The 26,878-nt window shown below is 46.6% G+C and overlaps 1 protein-coding gene across 3 annotated transcripts; it reads right to left on the bottom strand.

Annotated features, from left to right (window-relative positions):
- Positions 1-10,648: 10,648 nt before the first annotated feature.
- Positions 10,649-22,657, bottom strand: LOC311527190 (uncharacterized protein). Of its 3 annotated transcripts, none has more exons than XM_084640885.1 (3): positions 22,572-22,657; positions 13,470-13,544; positions 10,649-12,754 (listed from the first exon to the last, which is right to left on the bottom strand). In XM_084640885.1, exons 2-3 carry the CDS (start codon positions 13,489-13,491, stop codon positions 11,559-11,561), a joined length of 1,218 nt encoding a protein of 405 aa, XP_084497011.1. In that variant the 5' UTR covers positions 13,492-13,544; positions 22,572-22,657; the 3' UTR covers positions 10,649-11,558. The 3 variants fall into 3 exon arrangements, with proteins under 3 accessions (XP_084497011.1, XP_084497012.1, XP_084497013.1); XM_084640886.1 differs by having other exon boundaries at positions 13,470-13,583; positions 22,572-22,651; XM_084640887.1 differs by lacking the exon at positions 22,572-22,657 and adding an exon at positions 19,298-19,351.
- Between the last annotated feature and the right edge of the window lie 4,221 nt (positions 22,658-26,878).

Raw genomic sequence — 26,878 nt, forward strand, 5'->3', positions numbered from 1 at the left:
AGGGGAGACTGCACCACCTGCCCACTTGGCGCTCCGGGGCTGGGGGGGAACCACCCGCTGCCCACCGGGCACTCTGGGGCTGGAGGCACTCGGGTGACCCGAGGCTGGGAGGAGGGGGCTGGCAGCCACCAGGTGGGTGGTGGGGAACCTCTGGGCTTCAGGTGCACAACGGGACGGGAGGGGTGGGCCAGGCTGGGGGCCAGCCTCCCCAAGCCCATGGTTCACTCACCCCCAATGAGGTCAGCTCTTATTGATTTCTCTGGGTAATGGGGAACCTCACGCTGCTTCCCTCTCTATATTGCCTTTCATCACAACACTAGTTTAAGCTTCATCCCCCTAAATCACTGATTTCAGCACCAGTGATTGGTAAGCAGAAACAAGGACTACAAATTGAGTCCAATCAACTCTGTCTTTAAACACTGGAGAAAAAAGATCAAAAGATATCTAGGACTCTTTAAACAGCAGCCACACACCACATAGGAATTCACTAAGGGCAGAGGATTCCACATCCCCATCCTCTCTGATATGGCCTATAGGGCTGGCCTGCTTGCTTGCCTATACAGTAACTCCTTGCTTAACATTGTAGTTATGTTCCTGAAAAATGCTACTTTAAGCAAAATGATGTAAGCAAATCCAATTTCTCCATAAGAATTAATGTAAACGGGGCAGCGGGGGACGGTTAGGTTCCAGGGAATTTTTTTTCACCAGACAAAAGACTATATTTTATTATATACACAGTATGAGTTTTAAACAAACAATTTAATACTGTACACAGTAATGATGATTGTGAAGCGTGGTTAAGGTGGTGGAGTCAGAGGGTGGAAGAGGGTGGGATATTTCCCAGGGAATGCCTTATTGCTAAATGATGAACTAGCACTCGGCTGAGCCCTCAAGGGTTAACACATTGCTGTTAATGTAGCCTCACACTCTACAAGGCAGCATGAATGGAGGGAGGACACACAGCATGGCGGAGAGAGAGACAGAGACACGGTAGGTGTGAGAGAGAGAGACGCATTGCCCTTTTACGTACGCTGATCCCACTCTAAGTACACTGCCTTTTTAAGTAGATCAGCAAGTTTAGACAGCAGCTGCTGCCAGTAAGCTCCCACAGTCCTGAGCCCTGTCGTGTGTCGTCCCCCACACCGTTCTATGGAGATGGGGTACAGGAGCGGGGGGGGCAGGAGTGGAGGAAGAGGGACACCTAACATTAGCACCCCTTTTTCCTCCACCCCTGCACAGCAAGCAAGAGGCTCCTGGGAGCAGCTCCAAGGCAGAGGGCAAGAGCAGCACAGGGCAATGCGAGGAATGACAGCTGAACTGCCCAGCAATTGATAGCCTGCTGGGCAGCTGCCACACAGGGAACTTAGGGGAGCTAATAAGGGGGCTGCCCTTATCTCGTGCCAAGCCCCCACCAGCTAGCTCTAATGAGCTGCTCTTCCTGCAAGCAGTGGACAAAGCAGGTGGCTGCCCAAACAACGTTATAAGGGAGCATTGCACAACTTTAAACAAGCATTTCCTCTAACTGATCAGCAACGTAACAATGAAACAACCGGGACTATGTTAAGTGGGGGGTTACTATATATATCTCTTTTCTTATGGGTTTATTTGTTTTGTTATAATAGATTTATAGGTGTATATTAGAGCATTTTTGGTTGTAATGCAGTGATTCTCAAACCTTTGTACGGGTGACCCCTTTCACATAGCAAGCCTCTGAGTGTGACCCCCCCTTAAAAATTAAAAACACTTTTTTATATATTTAATACCATTATAAATGCTGGATGCAAAGCAGGGTTTGGGGTGGAGGCTGACAGCTCACAACCCCCTGAAGGGTCCCGACCCCCAGTTTGAGAACCCTTGCTGTAATGCAAGGGATCTACAGGCCACATCTTGTACGTTGAGCTAAGGCAAAGTTAGTGTACATATGTGTGGGACCTTTCACCTAGATAGGTGGCAATGAACTAAAGCCTAAGGTCCATATATGGCTGCAGCCTATAACATAGATAGATAAAGGATGCGTTGAAGCAGATTGGTATAAGCGGACTTCCTAAATTCATGCCCTCTTTAAACTTAAGAGATACACCACAAAGAACTTGGAAAGAATCGAAAGAACCAATTAGGCCAGAAACAACGGATGTGAGAATGAGCTAATGGCATTAATATGTATGCCTATGTCATCAATATCTACAAACAGACCAGCCTATGGAGTAAGTGTACCCCAACATTTGTGTGGGTGAAGAAACTAAGTTTGGACATAGAAGGTTCAAGCTCTGTAAGAGGGGTGACCCACCATGCCAAGGAGGCTTCTTTGTTCTTAGTTCTTTGTTTATTATCCTTTTGTCTATTAGCTGTTAGGTCTTAATTGTAAATTTTAAGTCAGTGAGTTAAGTAAAAATAAGTTAGCTTCTTTATAGCTCTTAGCTCTTTAGCTTCTCCTAAACTCTGCACCTCCCACTCAAGAATTGAGGAACCTGGACCTGAACTCTCTTGGCATGCCAGAGGCGAGGCTGGTCTTTTGTCTCTTACCACCAGGTTATCAAGGAAGGGTGTGAGTATATTAATCAAAAGCTTTATACTATATAATATCACATGTATCTCAAACAATATTATTGTCTTTGTAACGCTGATTATTTTACCATTTGATTACTATTCCATTTATCTCAATAAAAGTCTTTAAGGCTACATTTGTCTCAGTGTGAGCTGAGGGTGCAGGCTCTGGGTTGTGGCTGGGGATGAGGAGTTTGGGATGTAGGAGTGGGCTTTGGGCTGGGGCTAAGGGATTTGGAGTGTGGAAGTGGGCTCAGCGCTGGGGCAGGAGGTTGCAGTGTGGGAGGGGGTACAGGCTCTGGCTGGGGATGTGGGCTCTGGGATGGGACTAGGGATGAGGGGTTTGGGGTGCAGGAAGGGGCTCCAGGATGGGGCAGGGAGTTGGAGTGCGGGAGGTGGTGCAGGGTGCAGGTGGGAGTTAGGGTGTGGGAGGGGGTTCTGACCTGGGGCAAAGGGTACGGACTTCAGCAGGGCAGCACTTACCTCAGGCAGCTCCCAGCTGGCGGTGCAGCAGGACTAAGGCAGGCTCCGTGCTGCTCCCAGAAGCAGCTGGCATGTCTGGCCCCTAGGCAGAGGTGCCCCAACAGCTCTGTCCGGTGACCGCACCCACAGGTGCCAACCCCGCAGCTCCCATTGGCCACAGTTCCCAGCCAATGGGAGCTGCAGAGCCAGTGCTGGGGGCAGAGGCAGCCTGCAGAGCTTCCCTAATCGCCCCTGCACCTAGGGGCCAGACATGCCAGCTGCTTCTGGGAGCTGCACAGAGCCAGGGTAGGCAGAGGGCCTGCCTGAGCCCCACTGCACTGCTGACCGGACTTTTAATGGGCCAGTCAGCGGTGCTGACTGGAGCCGCCAGGGTCCCTTTTCGACCAGGTGTTCTGGTCAAAAAACGGATGCCTGTCAACCCTTAATTAGGGCATGTTAAGTTCAGTTCTGGTGCTCTTTAGTCATACAGTAAGGATAACAACATTTCATTATCCCACATCGAAAACTAAAGTGAATTTTAACTGAAAACAGCCAAAATTGATCACTTTGGAAAAGCAGGACTGTCTGCTGATCCCCTAGGGAAAGTAGGTGTGTCTATGGAAATACAGGCTGCTCTTGAAGCCTTTTCCTCCAGTTCATTGTCATGCTCTCTGGAGTGGCTCATGACTGAGAGAACCAACCTCAGGGCAGACTCTCAAAGAGCAGGGCAGGCACTAAGGTGACCAGGTGTCTGGTTTTTGACCGGAACGCTCGGTCGAAAAGGAACCCTGGCGGCTCCAGTCAGCACCACTGACTGGGCCGTTAAAAGTCAGGTTGGGCGGTGTTGCGGGGCCTTTCACATTTCAAAAAGGATGTTGAAAAAGTATACAAGAGTTATCTGAGCTCTGGAAAACGTGCCATATAGTGAGAAACTAAAGAAGATAAATCTATTTAGTTTATCCAAGACAGGGTTAAGAGCTGACTGAATCACAGTCTATAAATACTTACATGGGAAAGAGATTTCTGATAGTAGATGGCTCTTTAATCTGTTATGTTCACAATATACAAATAGAGAAGCTGAAGTATTTTATGTTTTTATCCTTCTGGAAGGTTGCAACATAACACTACTTTATTTCTTAAGATCCAGAACTTTCACACACCAGAACTAAAACCAGGTTGCTCCCTAAGGCAAAGAGGCCCAACTCCCACCGCCTTGCTCTAGGTCAGCAGTTCTCAAACTGTGGGTTGGGACCCCAAAGTGGGTCATGACCCCATTTTAATGGGGTTGCCATGGCTGGCATTGGACTTGCTGGGCTTCGTCTTTGGCTCCCCGACCTGGGGTGGCAAGGCTCAGGTTTTGGTCTCCCTTCCTGGAGTCATGTAGTAATTTTTGTTGTCAGAAGGGTGTCAAGGTACAATGAAGTTTGAGAAACCCTGTTCTAGGTTGGCTCTTTGCAGACGCACTGCTGAAAGACCCAGATAGCATACTTCCCTAGAGGGCCACTGTGATGGGTTTGGTCACAGAGACCCCCTTGGGACTGCCACCTGATGTGCTGAAATTACCTCCAAGCCCATTTTCCCTGATGGCTTGGGACTCCAGAACCCTGCCTTGTTGAGCCAGACACGCTAGTCTGCTGCAACACAGACCCAGATCTGAACCACGTCCCCAAAGCTGCAGGCTTTAACTGAAAACCACTCAGCAGGTTACCTATCTCCTCTACCCAGACACCCAATTCCCAGTGGGATCCAAACCCCAAATAAATCCGTTTTACTCTGTATAAAGCTTATATAGGGGAAACTCATGAATTGTCCGCCCTCTATAACACAGAGAGAGAGATACGCACAGCTGTTTGCTCCCCCAGCTATTAATCACTTATTCTGGGTTTAATAATAAACAAAAGTGATTTTATTAAGTATAAAAAGAATTTAAGTGGTTTCAAGGAATAACAGACAGAACAAAGTAAGTTACCAAGAAAAATAAAACAAAACACACAAGTCTAAGCCTAATACATTTAAGAAACTGAATACAGGTAAATCTCACCCTCAGAGATGTTCCAATAAGCTTCTTTCACAGACTAGATTCCTTCCTAGTCTGGGCCCAATCCTTTCCCCTGGTACAGTTCTTGTTAGTTCCATCTCAGGTGGTAACTAGGGGATTTCTCATGACTGGCAGCCCGCTTTGTTCTGGTCCACCTCCTTTTATGGCTTTGGCACAAGGAGGGAATATTTTGTCTCTCTGGGTCCCCACCCCTCCTTCTAAATGGAAAAGTACCAGGTTTAAGATGGATTCCAATACCAAGTGACATGGGCACATGTCCTGTGAGACCCCAAGCCTCCATTCTTTCCAGCCTGACTCACATGAACACAGGAAGTCTTACAAATAAACGGAGCCATTTACAACCAATTGTCCTGGTTAATGGGAGCCATCAAGATTCTAAACCACCATTAATGGACCACATTTTGCATAATTACAACAGGACTTTAGAGTAGTACTTCATATTTCTAGCTTCAGACACAAGAATGATACATTCATACAAATAGGATGAACACATTCAGTAAATTATAAGCTTTGTAATGATACCTTAAAAGAGACCTTTTGCATAAAGCATACTCCAGTTACAGTATATTCACATTCATAAGCATATTTCCATAAACATATGGAGTGCAACGTCACAGCCACTACTAACCTGGAAGCAGAACCAGGAAAATCCCTGAGAATTTAAAGTGATAGGTTATAATTTTAAGACAATTTTCAATACACCACACAATCTGTCAGAAAAAGGCTGAATGAGATCCATCCTGAAGCTGAAACTAGACAAATTCAGATTAGAAATAGGGTGCACATTTTTAACAAAGAGGTTAATTAGCTATTGGCATAACATACCTAGGGACATGGTGGATTCTTTCTAAAACGTCAGCTCTAGTTCAAACACAAATTATAAGTTTGATGCAAAGATTACTAGGTGAGGTTCTTTGGCCTGTGTTATACAAGAAGTCAGACTTAGATGATCATAATGCCCCTTCAGGCCTTGATTTATTAATATATGAAAACTACAGTCTAATGGTTAGAGATAGCCAAGCACAGTTTTGGCATGCTCATTCTGAGAGGCAGTGTGGCAAGGTGGAAATATTTGGGTCTGTCATAACAGAGACCTGTTTTTTATTCCCAGCTCTGCCTGAAGTGACGTTGTGCAAGCTCTCAGTTATCATCACAATGAAACAGTTACATAATAAGAAAAGGAGTACTTGTGGCACCTTAGAGACTAACCAATTTATTTGAGCGTGAGCTACAGCTCACTTCATCAGATGCATACCGTGGAAACTGGTTAGTCTCTAAGGTGCCACAAGTACTCCTTTTCTTTTTGCGAATACAGACTAACACGGCTGTTACTCTGAAACCTAAAGTTACATAATAGTTGCCTATCCTCAAAACAGTTGTGAAATATGCAGATATATTAACAGAACAGCTAGGACTAGAACTCATGGTTTCCTAGCTTATAGCACATTCCATATAGGAGAAAGTCACCCCCATTCATATGGTATTTTATTCATGATGTGGGCAGGCGCGGCAGAACTCAAAGGGGACCTTTAAATCACCACTGGAGCTCCATGGTAGCTGTAGCTGCGGAAGCGGGTGGGAGCCCCAGGGCTCTGGCAGCAATTTAAAGGGCCAGGGGCTCCGGCTGCTGCCAGGAGCCCAGGGCCCTTTTAAATTGCCCACCTGGGGAAGCTGCCGCCTGCTGGTACGGTTGGCTGTGTACCAGCTCTTGCCGGTACACCAGACCGGACCGGCTTACTTTCCCCTCTGAAGGCAATACTTATATACTGTCTGTCATTGACAATATGGCAGCATTTATTGGGAGGAAATCTGAGCATCTGTGTACAGGAATAGCACCCGCTTCCACCAAAACTGAAAATCAATCAATAATTCAGAAATAGGCTTGGAATACTGGCAAAGTTGAAATTTATAACAGATGACCAAAAATCTGGGAATTCAAAGCCATTGAAACAAAAGGGATTGAGATCTTCATTTGATAAATCCTACCAAGATCCCTGATGCATTTAGTTTTGACTCCTGCTTTACTGACAGGATTGAGTTTACAGTGAATGGATGAATTATGATTACTGCTTGTTTATAAGAAATCATTTATGTCAACTACAGACCTGTATTTTCAATTTACTTCTTTTTACAAGGCATTTAATGCCTGAAATTGAATCTGCCATACACAAATCTTTGTGACTTATGAGTCTCTAAAATGTTTCTGTGGCTTTTACAGTGCAGCAGTAGTTCTTCAGCCAGACAGCTCTATACTCTTGCAGCAATTATGATAGTGCATCTCAAGAAACAAATGTGCTGTAGAGGGCCAGGTCCTTCCAGGAAGTAATGACTCGCAGGACAGCCAGAGTCTCCAAGCATGGCAACTCAGACCTCCAGGAGGCTAGTGCCCAGTAATAAGCCAGTGCAACCCAGGAGGCAAGACAAGCCAGTTGCTATAATATCCACTCAGTCGGCTCTGACTGCCTCATTTGGAGCTTTGCTTCCAGCATGCAGAGATTTAACCCATTAGTTTACAGGTGATTTCCTAGTATGATAATTTGCATCATAGATGGCTTTCAAACTATTGTTATAAACTGAAATAAAAAAATAAAAATAAAACACCTCCCCAAGACTAGGAGCTGGGTAGAGGTGAAGAGACATATTAGGTGTATGTGACACTTTTGGGGTAAATCACTACCACCCATTCACAGCAGGAGGGAGCCTTGTCTGTGCCCACCAGGGGAAACTCTCCCTAACCACTGGGTGCTGGAAACACAACTGCTCTGCGGCCCCCACTCTCTCCCTCTGGAGACTACCAATTAGCACACTCCACCTTGCTATACTTGAGTGCCCTGTCCATTGTCTTCTGGACATCTGCTGACTCCGAGGAAGCCATGCACTCCAGTTTAGTGGCTTCACTTCAGTTCAGCATTTTCATTGGCACAAGGCACTCAGACATAGCTACAGTAAAACCAAACTGACGTTTATTTAACAAAGGTTGAGTAAGGATTCAACTAAGGCAAGTTAAAGGATTTGGAAACATAAGGTTACAGGTTAAAAAAATATAAAACTTCCTGCCTAGGGAGATTGTGGAAGCTTCTTCACTGGAGGTTTTCAAAAGGAGGCTGGACAGCCATCTGTCTTGGATGGTATAGACACAACAAATCCTGCATCTTGGCAGGGGATTAGACTAGATGACCCTTGAAGTTCCTTCTAACCCTATTGTTCTATGAACCTACAGCCTATACCTATTAAGTTATTTTCCTGTCTAATAAGGTATTTCTCACCCAATGGTCAGTCCTTACAGCACTTGTGTAGTCCAAAGAGCTGGGATTCACTTTTCATGAGACACTCTCACTGGCTGAATATCACCTCTATGATGGATACCATCTTGTGCCCTTTCCTCTTCTCTTACACAGTTACAGACTATTGTCTCTTACAGCAGGGGGTTCCCTAGTCAGAGACTTTTCTTGCGGCTCTTTTGTCTTTGTAAATGCGCAAGCCTACATCTGAACCAGACAGCAAACACGGGACTCGGGCTGGCTCCACGTCAATTGTTTTCAATGTTGACGGAGTCAACACTCAGACTCCCTGCCTCAGATGACAAGTTTCACTTCCAACAGTTTTGGAACATCATATTCTGCATGTTACATAACTCTAAAACTATTTTCCTGTACAAACATCTCACAATAACCATAACAATCAGCTAGTTCTTAGCTTTTGGCAGAGACCAGACATAACCCGCTTTGGTGAAATATTAAGAAGATGGCGAGACACAGGGGTAATATACCTGCCTGGGTATGTCTGTGTTACAGGTTAGATACCACTTCATCTGCATAGATGGTTTGGTTGGAGAGTAGCACTGGATACAGTTTGTAGGTTATGGAGCAGCTTCACAGCTGCAGCAGAATTAAGGTTGAAATACCATTTCTGTTCAAAGGTAATTTTTTTTAAGTGTTCCACATGCATGGTCAAAAAGGCCTGAAAATCACTATGCCAGTAAGTGGATCAGGACAGAATTTATGGTGCACTTTTGGGCAATGGGTAGCTGTAGTAGATAAGCTAGACACTTGGACCTAGATTCTTCACTCTACCTGAATTGCACTTGGACAGAATGAAAAGAGGGGACCATGGAACCATTTGTAGCTCCCTGATTTGGGGCCACATGGCAAATTAGGGCTGCCCAGGGCAAAGAGAAAAGAATGGTAACTTACTCTACAGCAACTGTGGTTGTTCAAGATATGTCATCTACATGTATTCCCTTCTGGTGACTCACAAGCAGTGACCTCCCATTCCAGAGATGGGTGCTCGGAGTCTATTGAAACAACCATTGTAAGACAGCTCTACCAAAGAGGACCCGGCCCACGCATGCTAGAGCTATCATTACCATAATGTGATTTGCATAGAGGGCCAACCCAAAGGAAACCCAGAGAGGAAGTCAGGGTGTGATGCTGCAAGGGATCCTTGTCACTCATACCCACCTTTGTGGCCACTTCCTTGGCTCTGCGAGGGCCAGTGCAAGCCAGCGCTTTCTCCTGACTCCCTCTCTGGGTCTTCTGTGGTTTGGCTCTCTGGCCAAGTCACATACCCTGGATGGGGAGTGAACTGTTAACTACATGTTCAACTTGAAGTTCACAAACAATGTACATACACCTCTACACAGATATAAATACAAATTAAGCAGAGCACACATTCCTTTGTTTGAGACAGACCTGTTTGCCAGCCTCAGTTTGGAACGTGTTAATAACACCATACAGTGGAATCTTATAACTTCAATTAGCAGACAATATTCAGATGATCACAAGTGGTCTGTCATTGGTGCTTGAGTTTTATGGACCCAGAACCTCCAAGGGGGGGCCTTTGAGAGAAAATAGGCCAGTGGAGTATGCTTTGGGGGGAGGGGGGTTAATCCAGAGAAAGGGACAGAACAGGAAATTGAGGGATTCCAAAATGTACTACAAGACAAAATCCGGACATCTGATGGGAGCCAAAAGCCTGAGATGGAGTCTGGCCAGAACATCTGAAAACAAGCTCTGGCTGTTCCATTTAAACAAAGAAAATTTGCTAAATTCTTAAAGATAAATGGAAGCCACAGAGAGAAGAATAGTGCTGAAGACACTCCAGAAAGAAGAAGACAGGGTACGCTGTCTCCAGCTGAAGTGTCCACATAACCAGTCTCTCAGGAAGGAGCCATGCCAGTTCTAAGACCCTGTATACAATAAGGAAATTTGCACCGGTGTCACTATGTCTATGTTACCAGACTGAGCTGCTCTGATGACAGCCCCAATTTGTGCTGTGCAGCACATCTACAGTTATTATATTGATGCAATTTCTTTAATACAGCCAGAACCTGAATGATCCCTTGTGTTTCCACGTACCCGATTCCTGGTGTTCACAAGCATTTGTAAATGGGCTGGATATAGTGATTTATGCTAACCCTATTTTGGGATCTTTTTGACATACTTCTTGACAGTGAGAAAATTTCCAGGCAACTGGAGGAGACATGGATTTTTAAGCAATTTAAAAAATAATGAAGATGATGTTTTTTGAAACGAGAATTAAACTCATAGGCTGTAGCATTTCCAGATGCAGCAGTAACCACACTCAGAGGAAAAACTAAAAGAATCCTTAATCCCATAACTCTGTTAATATTCCAAGTTAGTAACAGGTACAAGAGAATCCCAAAAAATAAGCTGTTTTTTTAAACTGTAAACTCTTCCAGACAGGAACCATGTAATCCTGTTCGTGCAGCACCTAATACAATGAGGCCATGACTGTCATTGGGGCCTATGGGCACTACTGTAATATAGATATTAACTAGTACAATCTCCCTGTGATGTAGGTGATTAATATTATCTCAGTTTTACAGACAGGAAAACTTAGGTACAGCAAGGTGAAGTGAGCTAAGGTCACAGAAAAAAAAAATCAATGACAGAGTTGGAAGTAGAACCCAAGAGCCCTGACTCTCCACCTCCTTCTCTAAACCACTAGAAAACAATCCCTAGCAGAGCCAGAAATAAAACAGCCCTACTCCTATCCCACTCATCTTGATATTACATAGCAATGAGTCCTGAAATACACCAAAAGCCCCATTTGACTGTGAAAATCTCACTATAAATTGTCTAAAGCCCATCCTGGGCATAGGGGAAAGGGCAATTTTATCTTTTCTCTTAAATGTATGTTTATTGATAACCTTCACAACATGACTTCTCTCCAATTATACCACCAGCTTCCCTTTTATCTCCAAATGTTCCATCCTCCTGCTGCCCACAGCACCTCCTGGTCTCTGGCTCTGGCTCCCACCATACATTCCTCTCCACACCTCAGGCCCCTATATGACTCATCTCTCTACACCAACATTTCCTCTTTGTTTAACTTGACCATCCTCAGCAAGGCATTTTTCATTCTCTGTGAAAAGAGAAGAGCCTTATGGACTCAAAGCAAGAAACATGCCTGGCTACTATCCATTGGGAGACTCTGGAGGGATATCTGACATGAAGCTTTCAGCCCATTTTTAGGGTTTCCCTCCCATGTGGATTCTCTGATGTCGAATGAGGGCAGAGCTCACAGTGAAGCCCTTTCCACAGTCGACACATTCATAGGGTCTCTCCCCAGTGTGGATTCTCTGATGCTGAATAAGATGCGCGCTCTGACGGAAGCTTTCACCACACTCAGTACACTCATAGGGTTTCTGTCCTGTGTGGATTCTCTGATGTCGGAGAAGGGCTGATCTCCAAAGGAAGCCTTTCCCACAGTCAGCACATTCATAGGGCTTTTCCCCTGTATGAACTCTCCGGTGCTGTATCAGGTGTGAGCTCACTGTGAAGCTTTTCCCACACTCAGCACACTCATAAGGTCTTTCCCCCGTGTGAAATCTCTGATGCTGAATGAGGGCAGAGCTCACACTGAAGCTCTTCCCACACTCGGAACACTCATAGGGTCTCTCACCCGTATGAATTCTCTGATGCTGAATGAGGTGCGAGCGCTGCCGGAAGCTTTCCCCACACTCAGCGCATTCATAAGGTTTCTCTCCAGTATGGGTTCTCTGATGTTGAGTAAGGGCTGAGCTCACACTGAAGCTCTTCCCACAGTCACCACATTTGTAGGGTCTCTCACCCGTGTGGACTCTCTGGTGCAGGATAAGCTGTGAGTTCCCAATGAAGCTCTTGCCACACTCACCACATTTATAGGGTTTTTCTCCTGTGTGGATTATCTGATGCCGAATGAGTTTTGAGCTCATACTGAAGCTTTTCCCACACTCGGTACATTCATAGGGTCTCTCCCCCGTGTGCTTTGTCTTATGCTGAATAAGATGTGAGCGCTGCCGGAAGCTTTCCCCACACTCAGCACATCCAAAGGGTTTCTCTCCAGTGTGAATCCTTTGATGCTGTCTGAGGTTTGATCTCAGCCGGAAGCTTTTCCCACAGTCATCACATATTACTGATTTCCCCATTTTGGGATTTCCTAGGTGGATAATGTCTGGCAGTTTCCTAAAACCTATTTCACATGCAGTTGATTTACCTCGTCTCTTTCCTGGAGGAGTTCTTTGGTGCCTTTCTGATCTGTGCTGACCCTCACAAGCTTTATCCTGCTCAGGACACTGGGAAATATTCCTTTGGGATGCTCCTGATAACGTGCCATGTGGTTCCATTGACTCATGACTGTCCTGGTGTGGATTCTCCTCCTCATTCTCATTCACAATCCCATCACCTGTTAGAATAAAATGAGAATCTAGAGAAGAGTGACTGGAGAAAAAGGAAACCTTGGGAAAGGGAATATCATATTTCCATATGAACACATTGTACCTACTGTTTTTTTTACAGGTTACCCATAAGATAGTAAAAGAATGGTGAAAAGAACCTTCTGAATAAACAGCACAGCAGAAAAGCACCAGTAACGAATTTTAGAGGAAATGTTATAAATTAAGTTATATTGTTTAAAGGAAGAATTGATTTTTTTAAAATTTAGTCAATTAAAAGAAATCAAGTTGACCACAGCTCCTGGGAGACCCAATCAGGGACCCACTCCCTAGACACTGTACAAACAACTAATAAGTAGAGTCCCTGTCCCAGAGTGCTCACAGTCTAGCTTGAAATATGGTTTCAGGACTAGAAGCGTTCCAGGTTTCAAACAGGACTAAATCATAAACTGAGAGCAGATTCTTCCCCCAAAGAGGGGGAGAGGCCCTATTCTCCCTCCACATTCCATCTGAACTCTCAGCAGAACAACAAGTGAGGTCACAGACGCCCACCTGAAATTAATCAGTATGGCTGGGAAGTCCTCAGAGATATCTGTCTTGAGAACATGATGAGTATTGGTTACAATAATGGGACAAAATGGTGCCAGCTCACAGCATTTCTGGAGGAATTCCAGAGTTTTATTCTGCTCACTGACAGTTCTCCAGACAGTTGAGCTTATTCCTCACCTGCACAGGTGCCACTCAGCATCTCCTTTTCCTCGTAGTCCAGAAGATCAGGAACCCACGGCTCTTCCTCTCGTTCTATGAGGGAGATTATATCTGGTTTTTTAACTGGAAATTCTGCTCAGGGTAGGAAAAATGAGCAAGATCAAGGTTTGTCACATCTTGCTACAAAAAACCCTGGCCCTCTCTTTGCTGGGGGGACATTTCATCTTCATGGAAAGGAAATAGCTCCTGGGAAAGTTAGATGTGCTGTTAAGTGTGTTGTGCCACTTGTAGGAGATTCAGAGATCTCCACACCATGGGGGACTATGGCAGAGTATTACTGTGCCATTTGCACATCTCTAACCCAGCCGGTTAGAGACCAGGGCCTGCTAGAGAACAGAACCAGCCCCAAGAGTGGAGGAACAGCCATTCTATGTGTGTGACTGACCAGTGACAGGTTAATGTCACAGTTTTTTCCCCCTTGGAAGCCCTGGGAAGAGGGAGATTGGCAGTGGTGTGGTATCTCTGATCCTCCTTCCCAAATGGAGGAGATAGGGGAATACAGTCTCTTCCCACAAGCTTTTGGAGCTATCAGGAGTGAATACATAACAGGGAGCATGCCACCAGGCATTTGCTGATGGTGGTGACCCCCTATCTAGACCACAGGGCTGCTGAAGAGAAGGAACAATGTCCTGTTCTATGCTAGCACTGCCTGCTCCCACTCACTTGTCCATAGAATCACAGAATATCAGGGTTGGAAGGGACCTCAGGAGGTCATCTAGTCCACCCCCCTGCTCAAAGCAGGACCGATCCCCAACTAAATCATCCCAGCCAGGGCTTGTCAAGCCTGACCTTAAAAACCTCTAAGGAAGGAGATTCCACCACCTCCCTAGGTAACGCATTCCAGTGCTTCACCACCCTCCTAGTGAAAAAGTTTTTCCTAATATCCAACCTAAACCTCCCCCCACTGCAACTTGAGACCATGACTCCTTGTTCTGTCATCTGCTAGCACTGAGAACAGCCTAGCTCCATCCCCTTTGGAACCCCCTTTCAGGTAGTTGAAAGCAGCTATCAAATCCCCCCTCATTCTTCTCTTCTGCAGACTAAATAATCGCAGTTCCCTCAGCCTCTCCTCATATGTCATGTGCTCCAGCCTCCTAATAATTTTTGTTGCCCTCCACTGGACTCTTTCCAAATCCTCCTTGTAGTGTGGGGCCCAAAATTGGACCCAGTACTCCAGAGGAGGCCTCACCAATGCCGAATAGAGAGGAATGATCATGTCCCTCAATCTGCTGGCAATGCTCCTACCTATACAGCCCAAAATGCCATTAGCCTTCTTGGCGACAAGAGCACACTGTTGACTCATATCCAGCTTTTCGTCCACTGTATCCCCTAGGTCATTTTCTGCAGAACTGCTGCCTAGCCACTCAGTCCCTAGTCTGTAGCTGTGCATGGGATTCTTCCATCCTAAGTGCAGGACTCTGCACTTGTCCTTGTTGAACCTCATCAGATTTCTTTTGGCCCAATCCTCCAATTTGTCTAGGGCCCTCTGTATCCTATTCCTACCCTCCAGCATATCTACCACTCCTCCCAGTTTAGTGTCATCTGCAAACTTGCTGAGGGTGCAATCCAGGTGATTCTACAGATCATTAATGAAGATATTGAACAAAACCGGCCCCAGGACCAACCCTTGGGGCACTCCGCTTGATACCGGCTGCCAACTAGACACGGAACCATTGATCACTACCTGCTGAGCCTGATGATCTAGCCAGCTTTCTATCCACCTTACAGTCCATTCATCCAGCCCATACTTCTTTCACATGCTGGAAAGAATACTGTGAGAGACCATATCAAAAGCTTTGTTAAAGTCAAGGAATAACAGGTCCACTACTTTCCCCTCATCCACAGAGCCAGTTCTCATCATAGAAGGCAATTAGGTTAGCCAGGCATGACTTGCCCTTCGTGAATCCATGCTGACTTTCCTGATCACGTTCCTCTCCTCAAAGTGCTTCAAAATTGATTCCTTGAAGACCTGCTCCATGATTTTTCTAGGGACTGAGCTGAGGCTGACTGGCCTGTAGTTCCCCGGACCCTCCTTCTTCCCTTTTTTAAAGATGGGTGCTACATTAGCCTTTTTCCAGTCATCCGGGACCTCCCCCAATTGTCATGAGTTTTCAAAGATAATGACCAATGGCTCTGCAATCACATCCGCCAACTCCTTTAGCACCATTGGATGCAGTGCATCTGGCCCCATGGACTTGTGCTCATCTAGCTTTTCTAAATAGTCCTGAACCACTTCTTTCTCCACAGAGGGCTGGTCACCTCCTCCCCATACTGTGCTGCCCAGTGCAGTAGTCTGAGAGCTGACCTTGTTTGTGAAGACAGAGGCAAAAAAAGCATTGAGTACATTAGCTTTTTCCACATCCTCTGTCACTAGGTTGCCTCCCCCATTCAGTAAGGGGCTCAAACTTTCCCTGACCTGAAGGAAAGAGGCCAACTCCTGTTCTCCCCACTCTTACTCTACTCTTCCATGGAGACCAGGGAAAACTATCTCTGCCACTTCCATGTGGATGGGACTGCTGGGAACGACCTCAGGGTCTCTGTGGGAGACATTCCACTAGCCAAAGAAGAAAGTAGGTTGGCGTGTGACTGGGGGTCTGAATAGTAAGGTGACTAATGTGTGAGAGATATGGGCCTGAGGGGTAGAATGGCAGGATGACTGGTGTGTAAGTGGCTAGGTCTGTATGTGACAGCGTGGATGATGTATGATTTGTGTGGGGTAGACTGGAATGGGGGGGGTCATGACCTAAGAGTGGCAATTTTGGGACATCTGAATGAGAAACTGGGCTGAGTGAGGAAGGTGAGGAAACTGTTGGTGGGGAGGTGAAGAGAGTATTAAAGGATGAAGAGTGGGGTAAAATATTAAGAGAGAAGATGGGGAAAGGGAGGAGAAAGCATGATTCAGGAAAGGCAAGGGGGACTGAGAGAGAAGGAAATAAGCAGGGAGAGGGATAGAGCATAAAATGAGAGTGGGAAGGAAGGAAGATAGATAGATAGATAGATAGATAGATAGATAGATAGATAGATAGATAGATAAACATACATACATACATGAATGAATGAATGAATGAATGAATGAATGAATGAATGAATGAATGAATGAATGAATGAATGAAAGGGAAAAAAGAAAGAAAAACTCCAAAGAAGAGACAAACACAAATTATTCAGTTATTTTTGGGCTGCTTGAAAGATATTGCGTAGACTGTTTCTACCTTCCAGGAACCAGAGAAGAACGCAGAGCTAAAGTCACCCTGGGCACACCAGAGACCACAAAGCTCCTACTAAACATGGACAAATAAATCCTTCACCACTGATAGCAGAATCTGGTCATTCTCCTGCTCAAAGTCTTTGCAGAGGGCCCCTCCCACCTTAAAGGTCCCTCTCTGCCTAGGTTAAACACATAGCTGCTTCCTCAAGCGTCACTGGCATGCATCACTCCCTTTTTTTGGTCCTGAAAGAAAGAGACTTTGGGAGGACTAGAATAGATAGAAGAACAGAGAGACACTACTGAAGCAAACTTCACCATCACAGCTGCTACCCCCCACCACCTCTTGGGATGCTGAGTTTTTGTCATCCCAAGAGATTTCCTGACTAGACCAGGCTAGCACAGAATCATAGAATATCAGGGTTGGAAGGGACCTCAGGAGGTCATCTAGTTCAACCCCCTGCTCAAAAGCAGGACCCATACCCAATTAAATCATCCCAGCCAGGGCTTTGTCAAGCCTGACCTTAAAAACTTCTAAGGAAGGAGATTCCACCACCTCCCTAGGCAACACATTCCAGTGTTTCACCACCCTCCTAGTGAAAAAGTTTTTCCTAATATCCAACCTAAACCTCCCCCACTGCAACTTGAGACCATTACTCCTTGTCCTGCCCTCTTCTACCACTGAGAATAGTCTAGAACCAACCTCTTTGGAACCACCTCTCAGGTAGTTGAAAGCACCTATCAAATCCCCCCTCATTCTTCTCTTCTGCAGACTAAATAATCCCAGTTCCCTCAGCCTCTCCTCATAAGTCATGGGTTCCAGACCCCTAATCATTTTTGTTGCCCTTCGCTGGACTCTTTCCAATTTATCCACATTCTTCTTGTAGTGTGGGGCCCAAAACTGGACACAGTACTCCAGATGAGGCCTCACCAATGTCGAATAGAGGGGGACGATCACGTCCCTCGATCTGCTCGCTATGCCCCTACTTATACATCCCAAAATGCCACTGGCCTTCTTGGCAACAAGGGCACACTGCTGACTCATATCCAGCTTCTCGTCCACTGTCACCCCTAGGTCCTTTTCCGCAGAACTGCTGCCTAGCCATTCGGTCCCTAGTCTGTAGCTGTGCATTGGGTTCTTCCGTCCTAAGTGCAGGACCCTGCACTTATCCTTATTGAACCTCATCAGATTTCTTTTGGCCCAATCCTCCAATTTGTCTAGGTCCCTCTGTATCCTATCCCTGCCCTCCAGCGTATCTACCACTCCTCCCAGTTTAGTATCATCCGCAAATTTGCTGAGCGTGCAATCCACACCATCCTCCAGATCATTTATGAAGATATTGAACAAAACCGGCCTGAGGACCGACCCCTGGGGTACTCCACTTGACACCGGCTGCCAACTAGACATGGAGCCATTGATCACTACCCGTTGAGCCCGAAAATCTAGCCAACTTTCTACCCACTTTATAGTGCATTCATCCAGCCCGTACTTCTTTAACTTGCTGACAAGAATACTGTGGGAGACCGTGTCAAAAGCTTTGCTAAAGTCAAGAAACAATACATCCACTGCTTTCCCTTCATCCACAGAACCAGTAATCTCATCACAGAAGGTGATTAGATTAGTCAGGCATGACCTTCCCTTGGTGAATCCATGCTGACTGTTCCTGATCACTTTCCTCTCATGTAAGTGCTTCAGGATTGATTCTTTGAGGATCTGCTCCATGATTTTTCCGGGGACTGAAGTGAGGCTGACTGGCCTGTAGTTCCCAGGATCCTCCTTCTTCCCTTTTTTAAAGATTGGCACTACATTAGCCTTTTTCCAGTCATCCGGGACTTCCCCCGTTCGCCACGAGTTTTCACAGATAATGGCCAATGGCTCTGCAATCACAGCCGCCAGTTCCTTTAGCACTCTCGGATGCAACTCATCCGGCCCCATGGACTTGTGCACGTTCAGCTTTTCTAAATAGTCCCTAACCACCTCTTTCTCCACAGAGGGCTGGCCATCTATTCCCCATGTTGTGATGCCCAGCGCAGTAGTCTGGGAGCTGACCTTGTTAGTGAAGACAGAGGCAAAAAAAGCATTGAGTACATTAGCTTTTTCCACATCCTCTGTCACTAGGTTGCCTCCCTCATTCATTAAGGGGCCCACACTTTCCTTGGCTTTCTTCTTGTTGCCAACATACCTGAAGAAACCCTTCTTGTTACTCTTAACATCTCTCGCTAGCTGCAGCTCCAGGTGCGATTTGGCCCTCCTGATTTCATTCCTACATGCCCGAGCAATATTTTTATACTCTTCCCTGGTCATATGTCCAACCTTCCACTTCTTGTAAGCTTCTTTTTTATGTTTAAAATCCGCTAGGATTTCACCGTTAAGCCAAGCTGGTCGCCTGCCATATTTACTATTCTTTCGACACATCGGGATGGTTTGTCCCTGTAACCTCAACAGGGATTCCTTGAAATACAGCCAGCTCTCCTGGACTCCTTTCCCCTTCATGTTAGTCTCCCAGGGGATCCTACCCATCCGTTCCCTGAGGGAGTCGAAGTCTGCTTTCCTGAAGTCCAGGGTCCGTACCCTGCTGCTTACCTTTCTTCCCTGTGTCAGGATCCTGAACTCAACCAACTCATGGTCACTGCCTCATTCTTCCCGGTTTGTGAGCAGCAGGTCAAGAAAAGCTCCCCCACAGTTGGCTCCTCTAGCACTTGCGCCAGGAAATTGTCCCTTACGCTTTCCAAAAACTTCCTGGATTGTCTATGCACCGCTGTATTGCTCTCCCAGCAGATATCAGGAAAATTAAAGTCACCCATGAGAATCAGGGCGTGCGATCTCATAGTTTCTGCGAGCTGCTGGAAGAAAGCCTCATCCACCTCATCCCCCTAGTCCGGTGGTCTATAGCAGACTCCCATCACTACATCACTCTTGTTGCTCACACTTTTAAACTTAATCCAGAGAGACTCAGGTTTTTCTGCAGTTTCGTACTGGAGCTCTGAGCAGTCATACTGCTCCCTTACATACAGTGCTACTTCCCCACCTTTTCTGCCCTGCCTGAACAGTTTATAACCATCCATGACAGTACTCCAGTCATGTGAGTTATCCCACCAAGTTTCTGTTATTCCAATCACGTCATAATTCCTTGACATCACCAGGAACTCCAGTTCTCCCTGCTTGTTTCCAAGGCTTTGTGCATTCGTATATAAGCACTTGAGATAACCTGCTGATCACCCCTCATTCTCAGTATGAGGCAGGAGCCCTCCCCTCACAGACATTCCTGCCTGTGCTTCCTCCCGTAGCAAGAGGGATACAAATGACATCACCCTCCCTACCAGCTCTAGCTGAATCCAAAATACCACCTGAGATGAAATGGGATGGGTCTTTAACACAATAGCTCCAGCCCACCTCAACTAACTTCCTGTCTTTTCCCCAAAGGATAGTTATTACCATCTTTGATACTATCTAAGAGATTGTCAAACAAGGGGGTTTTGCCTTTAAAACTCTCTCCAGCTAGAGAGAAAGGGAAGAAGAAATGTTGTTAAAATGAAAGCCTTACTTAATACTTTACATTTCAACACTTTAACTGTTTTTCCTTTTCTATATCTTTAATAAAAGGTTAAAATGGTGCATTTGCCATGGTACTAACCAGGCTGAGGTCTCTGTATACCAAACTTCAGATCTTCTTACTGTTTAGTGACTGGGTTATCTTAGCCCGTATATTCCATCTAAATTAATATAACAGGTAATCTGGAGTGACAAACAGGAAGCTATTCTACAACGTGTCAGGGTGATAAAGGGTTTTGGTCCATTTTAAAGCTAAATTCTCCTCAGGCTTTCCTTGGGCACAGATATTCTAAACTCTGATATTGAAAACCACTTGGTCCCTTTACTACAGTCCAGACCCAGCATCTTCCCCAGAACTAAATGAACTAAGACATTTGTGTAACCTCCCTTTAACAGACTGAACAAATTTCTGTAGAGGAGCAGAATAAAACGCTACACTTTGGGGAGCTTCCCTGACAATGTCCCTAAGAGCAGAGCATTTCCTCTGCTGTATGGTTACTAGACAGAGATAGGGCACTGCCTTTTTATTCTTGTTCCTCTCAATTTGCACAGTGATGATGCAGTAACAGGACTGGGTAGCACTGGGAGCTCATCACCTCTCATTATTTTTCCTGTCTCTTTCAGTCCCTCTTCCTTTCTATCTCCTCCCACTCTGCTAGGAGATTTGGTGACTTCCATTTCCGGGTGCATAGGCGCTCCCCTACCTGGATTGGCTCCTGCATGTGCTAACAGGACCAAGAACCTGTGTGTGAGTGTCAGTAAAGTCAGCAGATCTGAGCGGTACAGTCACACATGGAGCAGACATGGGGGGTGGAAGGGGCCATAGGCGGCAAGTTATATTGGCCCGTGGTGCCTTGGCATCAGCAATATTCAGAGCCCAGAGGCCCAGCTCCACCAATATTTGGGGCTGGGTGTCCCCCGACCCCGCCCACCTGCCACCACCTCACGCCTCGCCTCCTACGAGTGTCCCCTGGCCTCCCCTTGCTGCCCCCACCCACCGGAGCAGAGTGTCCCTGCCTCTGCTGTGCAGCTCCATGCTGCCTCCCTGCAGCAACTGCTGCTGCAGGGTCCTACTGCCCCCCATCCCCTCTCGACTGCCAGGGAAGACTGACTGTGAGCCTGCCCTTCCACCTCAGACCCTTCCCTTTTCCGGCGGGACCCTTCACCAGCACAGGGGCCCCCCCGCCCGCAGTCATTGCTCCTGCCCCATGCTGAGCAAGGAGGCAGCCCCATTGCTCACTTCCAGTGAGGCTACAATCAGGGGCAACAGCAGGGGAGGAGGCGCACGCAGCACCCCCCCACACCCACCATGGGGGAGGCGAGGGAGATTCCTGGACCTGAGAGAGGCCCTAGGAGCACATGCAGTGACAGTGGTGGGGATGAATGTGCTGCTGAGGGGGCGGGAAAGGGGGGCTCCTCCCCCAGAGTTCACTGCTGCCAGCAGGGAAAGGGCTGGGGGAGTCCTCCTCTCTGGGCCCTGTCCCAGAGCAGCCTGCATGCACCCTAAACTCATCCCCAGCCCTGCCCCACCCCAGAGCCCACACCCCCAGCCAGAGCTTTAACCCCCCCACACACACCCTCAACCCTCTACCCTAGCCCTGAGCCCCTCCACCACCCCAAACACCTTATCCCCAGTCCTAGCCAGAGCCCTCATCCCCCTGCACTCCAACCCCCTGACTTAGCCCTGAGCCTCTCCAACACCACAAACCCCTCATCTCCAGTCCCAGCCAGCACCCTCATCCCCCCACACCCTAACCCTCTGCCCGAGCCCTGAGCCCCTCCAGCACCCCAGACACCTTATCTCCAGTCCCAGTCAGAGCCCTCATCCCCCTGCACTCCAACCCTCTGCCCCAGCCCTGAGCCTCTCTAACACCCCAACCCCCCAGCCCCAGACAGAGCCCTCACCCCCTACACCCCTACTCTCACCCTGAGCCCCTCCCACACCCCAAACTCCTCATCTGCAGCCATACCCCACAGCCCTCACCCCCCACCACCCCTCCCTCTGCACCCTCTCCCAGAGTCTGCACCCTGCACCCCAATCCCCTGCCCCAGCATAGGGCCTGCACCCCAGACCTCCTCCCCCATCCAAACTCCCTCCCAGAGCCTTAGGCAGGTGGGGGGTGGAGTTTGGGCAGGGGCGGGTTTTGGGCACCACCAAAAATTATATAAACCTGCCACCCCTGGAAGGCACAGATTTACAATCACGTTCCCCAAGTTCTCTCGGTTACCTGGAGTCTTCGCTCCGAAAGAAGCTAGTTACAGTCTGAAACTATCCCCCACCTTGCTTGGAACAGAAAAATCTTACCATGCAAAACAGGAAGAGAAGAAAGTGAACCGCAGCTACCGTGCTAGGGCTCCTGGTAAAAAATAAGGCAGCAGCAGCAGTCTCAGCAGCGGGAGCACTAGCCCTTGTCACGTGACAGTGGTAATGCTAAGGAACCAGGAATTGTCATGTGACAATAGCAGCAACTCACAGAATCCCTTTTTCCCGGAGCTGAACAAGGGATTTGTCTAGATGCAACCACTGGCTCATTTTGTTGTTCTTTAAATGTTAAATAATAGGCAAAAGCATAACAACTCTCTGCTCTGAACAAGACTAAACTAGTGCCAACAAAGAGAACGATTTTATTGTATGGAAATGAGAAACCGCTAGGTTTGATGGGTTCATTCAACAAAACAGTGACAAAGGAGTGCACTGGCCACAGAATCAATGAGTTCTGTAAAAAGAAAAGGAGTACTTGTGGCATCTTAGAGACTAACAAATTTTAAACCCAACTCCTGTCTATATATTGGGAGGTTTCAGAGTAGCAGCCGTGTTAGTCTGTATTCGCAAAAAGAAAAGGAGGACTTGTGGCACCTTAGAGACTAACCAATTTATTAGAGCATCACCTTAGAGACTAACCAATTTATTAGAGCATTAGATGCTCTAATAAATTGGTTAGTCTCTAAGGTGCCACAAGTCCTCCTTTTCTTTTTATATATTGGGAGGTTCTCAGACCTGAGGAAGGGGTCTGTGAAGCTTGAAAGCTTGTCTCTTTCACCAACAGAAGTTGTTCCAATAAAAAGTATTACTTCAACCACCTTGTCTCTCCTATATATTGGGGGGACATTTCATGTGCATGTAAGGGAACTAGCTCTTGGGAAAATCAGATGTGCTTAGAAATATGTTGTGCCACCTGTAGCATAAAATCCCTCCTTTACCTGTAAGGGGTTAAGAAGCTCAAATAACCTGGTTGGCACCTAACCAAAAGGACCAATAAGGAAAGAAGATCCTTTCAAATCTGTGGGGGAGGTTTTGTTTGTGCTCTCTTTGTGTGCTCTCTCGGGACAGAAAAAGGGACGAGGCAGGGGGGAAAAAAACCCTCTCCTAAAAGCCTACCTGAATTAAGATTACAAAAATTGTAAGTAAAAGCAAGGAAATGCGTTAGATTGTCTTTTGTTTCAGCTTGTGAATTTTCCCTATGCTAAGCAAGAGGTTTATTCCTGTTTTTTGTAACTTTGAAGTTTTGCCAAGAGGAGAATGCTCTGTGTTTTAAATCTTATTACCCTGTAAAATTACCTTCCATCCTGATTTTACAAAGGCGCTGCTTTTACTTTTTTCTTTATAATAAAGTTCTGCTTTTAAGAACCTAATTGGTTTTTAGCATCCTAAAAACTCAAGGGTCTGGTCTGTGCTCACCTTGTTTACCTATTTGGTTGGTATATTATTCTCAAGCCTCCCTAGGACAGGCGGTGAAGGGGTTTGGGGGGATATTTTGGGGAAACAGGAACTCCAAGTGGTCCTTTTCCTAAATCTTTGTCTAACTCACTTGGTGGTGACAGCAATACAGTCCAAGGACAAGGAAGAATTTGTGCCTTGGGGAAGTTTTTAACCTAAGATGATAGAAATAAGCTTAGGGGGTCTTTCATGCGGGTCCCCACATCTGTACCCCAGAGTTCAGAGTGGGGAGGGAACCCTCACATGGGGACTTTAATATGCCACTTGTACATATCTAAAATAGCAGAGATAACACAAGATAGAACCAGACCCAGAAACGGAGGGATGTTTAGAATGCAGAACAAAGCTCGTCCAAGCTTAAACCAGGAGATCAGTTCTGAAAAAAAGGAATAAGGAAAAATATTGACATCACCAGCTGTTGTTAGTGGACATAAGATGTGTACTCTAAGATCCTACAGGGATCAAGGTACTAAGCACAAAAGAAATGGCAGCATCTTCAGCTCATTCCAAACCCAGCTGAATTACTGTGTGACCCTGATAGCAATGGCACTTCCATCACAATTTTAGTGACAGGAGCAAATGCTGTTGTGAATAAATCCTGAACTAACTGAAGAGAAGGCTACACCTTTGCGGTTGGATAATCTAGACTAGGGGTAGGCAACCTATTGCACACGTGCCAAAGGCGGCACACGAGCTGATTTTTAGTGGCACTCACACTGCCCGGGTCCTGGCCACCGGTCCCGGGGGCTCCACTGCTGGCCTGGGGTACTGTCCACCGGTCCTCTACCAGCCAGGGTTCCATCTGCTAGCCCCACTCAGCCCGCTGCCGGCCCTGGGTCACGGCACTGGTCCCAGGGGCTTTGCTGCCGGCCTGGGGTACCGGCCGCTGGCCCACTGCCAGCTGGGGTTCTGGCCACGCGCCCCCTCAGCCCGCTGCCAGGCCCCAGTCTCGGCCACCAGTCCAGGGGGCTCAGCTGCTGGCCTGGGATACCAGCCACCAGCCCCCTGCTAGTCGGGGTTCCATTCGCTGGCCTTGCTCAGCCCTCTGCTGGCCCTGGGTCACAGCCACTTGTCTGGGGAGCTTTGCTGCTGGCCTGGGGTCCTGGCTGCCGGCCTGGGGCTCTGCAGCTTCCCCCAGCTATGGCCCTCTGGCCCCAGCCTGGGGCAGTGAGGGGTGCAGACAGGGCCAAGAGGGGGCGCAGTTCAGCATGGATCACATGGATTCTTATTACTGGCACACAAAACCTTAAATCTGAGCGAATAAATGAAGACTCAGCACATCACTTCTGAAAGGTTGCCAACTGCTGATGTAGACGAATCCACCAAACAAAAACCCACCTCTCAAAACCAGATGATGACCAGATCTGGATGAGTGCTGAAACTGCTTTCTCAGATGGATCTTTTCTGTTGTAATTTGTTAAATATAGGTTCTGTTCTTTAAATCTGTCTTAGGAAGCTGGGGAGCATTCTCGGTAAAGCTCTCCAGCGACGCAATGGTAGAGACAGACAAGATTTAAGGTAATACTTCAGTAAATGGGAAATGACTGCCTAGGAAGGAGTACTGCAGAAAGGGATCTGGGGGTCACAGTGGAAGACAAGCTAAATATGAGTCAACAATGTAACACTGTTGCAAAAAAAGCAAACATCATTCTGGGGTGTATTAACAGGAGTGTTGTAAGCAAGAAATGAGAAGTAATTCTTCTGCTCTACTCCATGCTGATTAGGCCTCAACTGGAGTATTGTGTCCAGTTCTGGGTGCCACATTTCAGGAAAGATGTGGACAAATTGGAGAAAGCCCAGAGAAGAGCAACAAAAATGATTAAAGGTCTAGACAACATGACCTGTGAAGGAAGATTGAAAAAATTGGGTTTGTTTAGTCTGGAAAAGAGACGACTGAGAGGGGACATAATAACAGTTTTCAAATACATAAAAGGTTGTTACAAGGAGGAGGGAGAATAATTGTTCTTCTTAACCTCTGAGGATAGGACAAGAAGCAATGGGCTTAAATGCAGCAAGGGAGGTTTGGGTGGACATTAGGAGAAACTTCCTAACTGTCAGGGTAGTTAAACACTGGAATAAATTGCCTAGGGAGGTTGTGGAATCCCCATCATTGGAGATTTTTAATAGTAGGTTAGACTAACATCTGTCAAGAATGGTCTAGATAATACTTAGTCCTGCCGTGAGTGCAGGGAACTGGACTAGATGACCTCTCGAGGTCCCTTCCAGTCCTATGATTTTATTATGCCAGTACCTGTTATATTATCCCAAGCACTCCTATTTTGGGGCATTTCTAAATGTAGCTTAGTGACATGATCAGCTACAGTCAAAATTTTTCAAGTGCCAGCAGATACCCTGTTAGTCACCAGAAGCCACTATTTCATTCACTGAGTAGACAACATTGGCTGTGCAGTGAGCCCAACATAGCAGGGCAGTGGGAGTAACCACAGTATTAACACCCTCAATAGTTCAGAATCATGAGTCAGACCCCAAAAAATCAAGAGACTTAAAAAAATATTATATCATGTTTTTGGTTATCTTTTGATGTTTGAATTCCTCCTGCCCACCCCAGTGCGTGCAACAATTTCAGAGCTGCCCATTCTCCCAAATGTATAGAATGGTACTCGGTAGTGTGAATTCATTGTTTCATTTACTATAGTAATGTAAGCAGTCAGAATGAGTCTCCCTTGACATCTGGTGGTGAGCTATGGAAAAGGACTTCAGGGGCTGATTTCTTTTGCATGGGCACACCCAACCTGCCTAGCACCCTTATTGGGGCAGGAGTAATAAAGGGTTGTTATCCCGGTTACGTGAATCAAGGACAGTAGAACTGTACTTGGCATTTTATGACTAAGGGACTCACCCTCAACTAAGCAGCACTCACTAGGCAAGGGGCA

The sequence above is a fragment of the Lepidochelys olivacea genome (assembly GCF_965140295.1).
Source record: "Lepidochelys olivacea isolate rLepOli2 genome assembly, chromosome: 10".
In the NCBI taxonomy this organism is placed as follows: domain Eukaryota; kingdom Metazoa; phylum Chordata; order Testudines; family Cheloniidae; genus Lepidochelys; species Lepidochelys olivacea.

Coding starts and splice junctions, on each gene's coding strand:
- LOC311527190 (XM_084640885.1), bottom strand. CDS start 13,491: ATGCTGAGTGGCACCTGTGCAG. Junction 12,755..13,469: donor GCTGAGTGGCACCTGTGCAG/GTGAGGAATAAG, acceptor TTATTCTAACAG/GTGATGGGATTGTGAATGAG.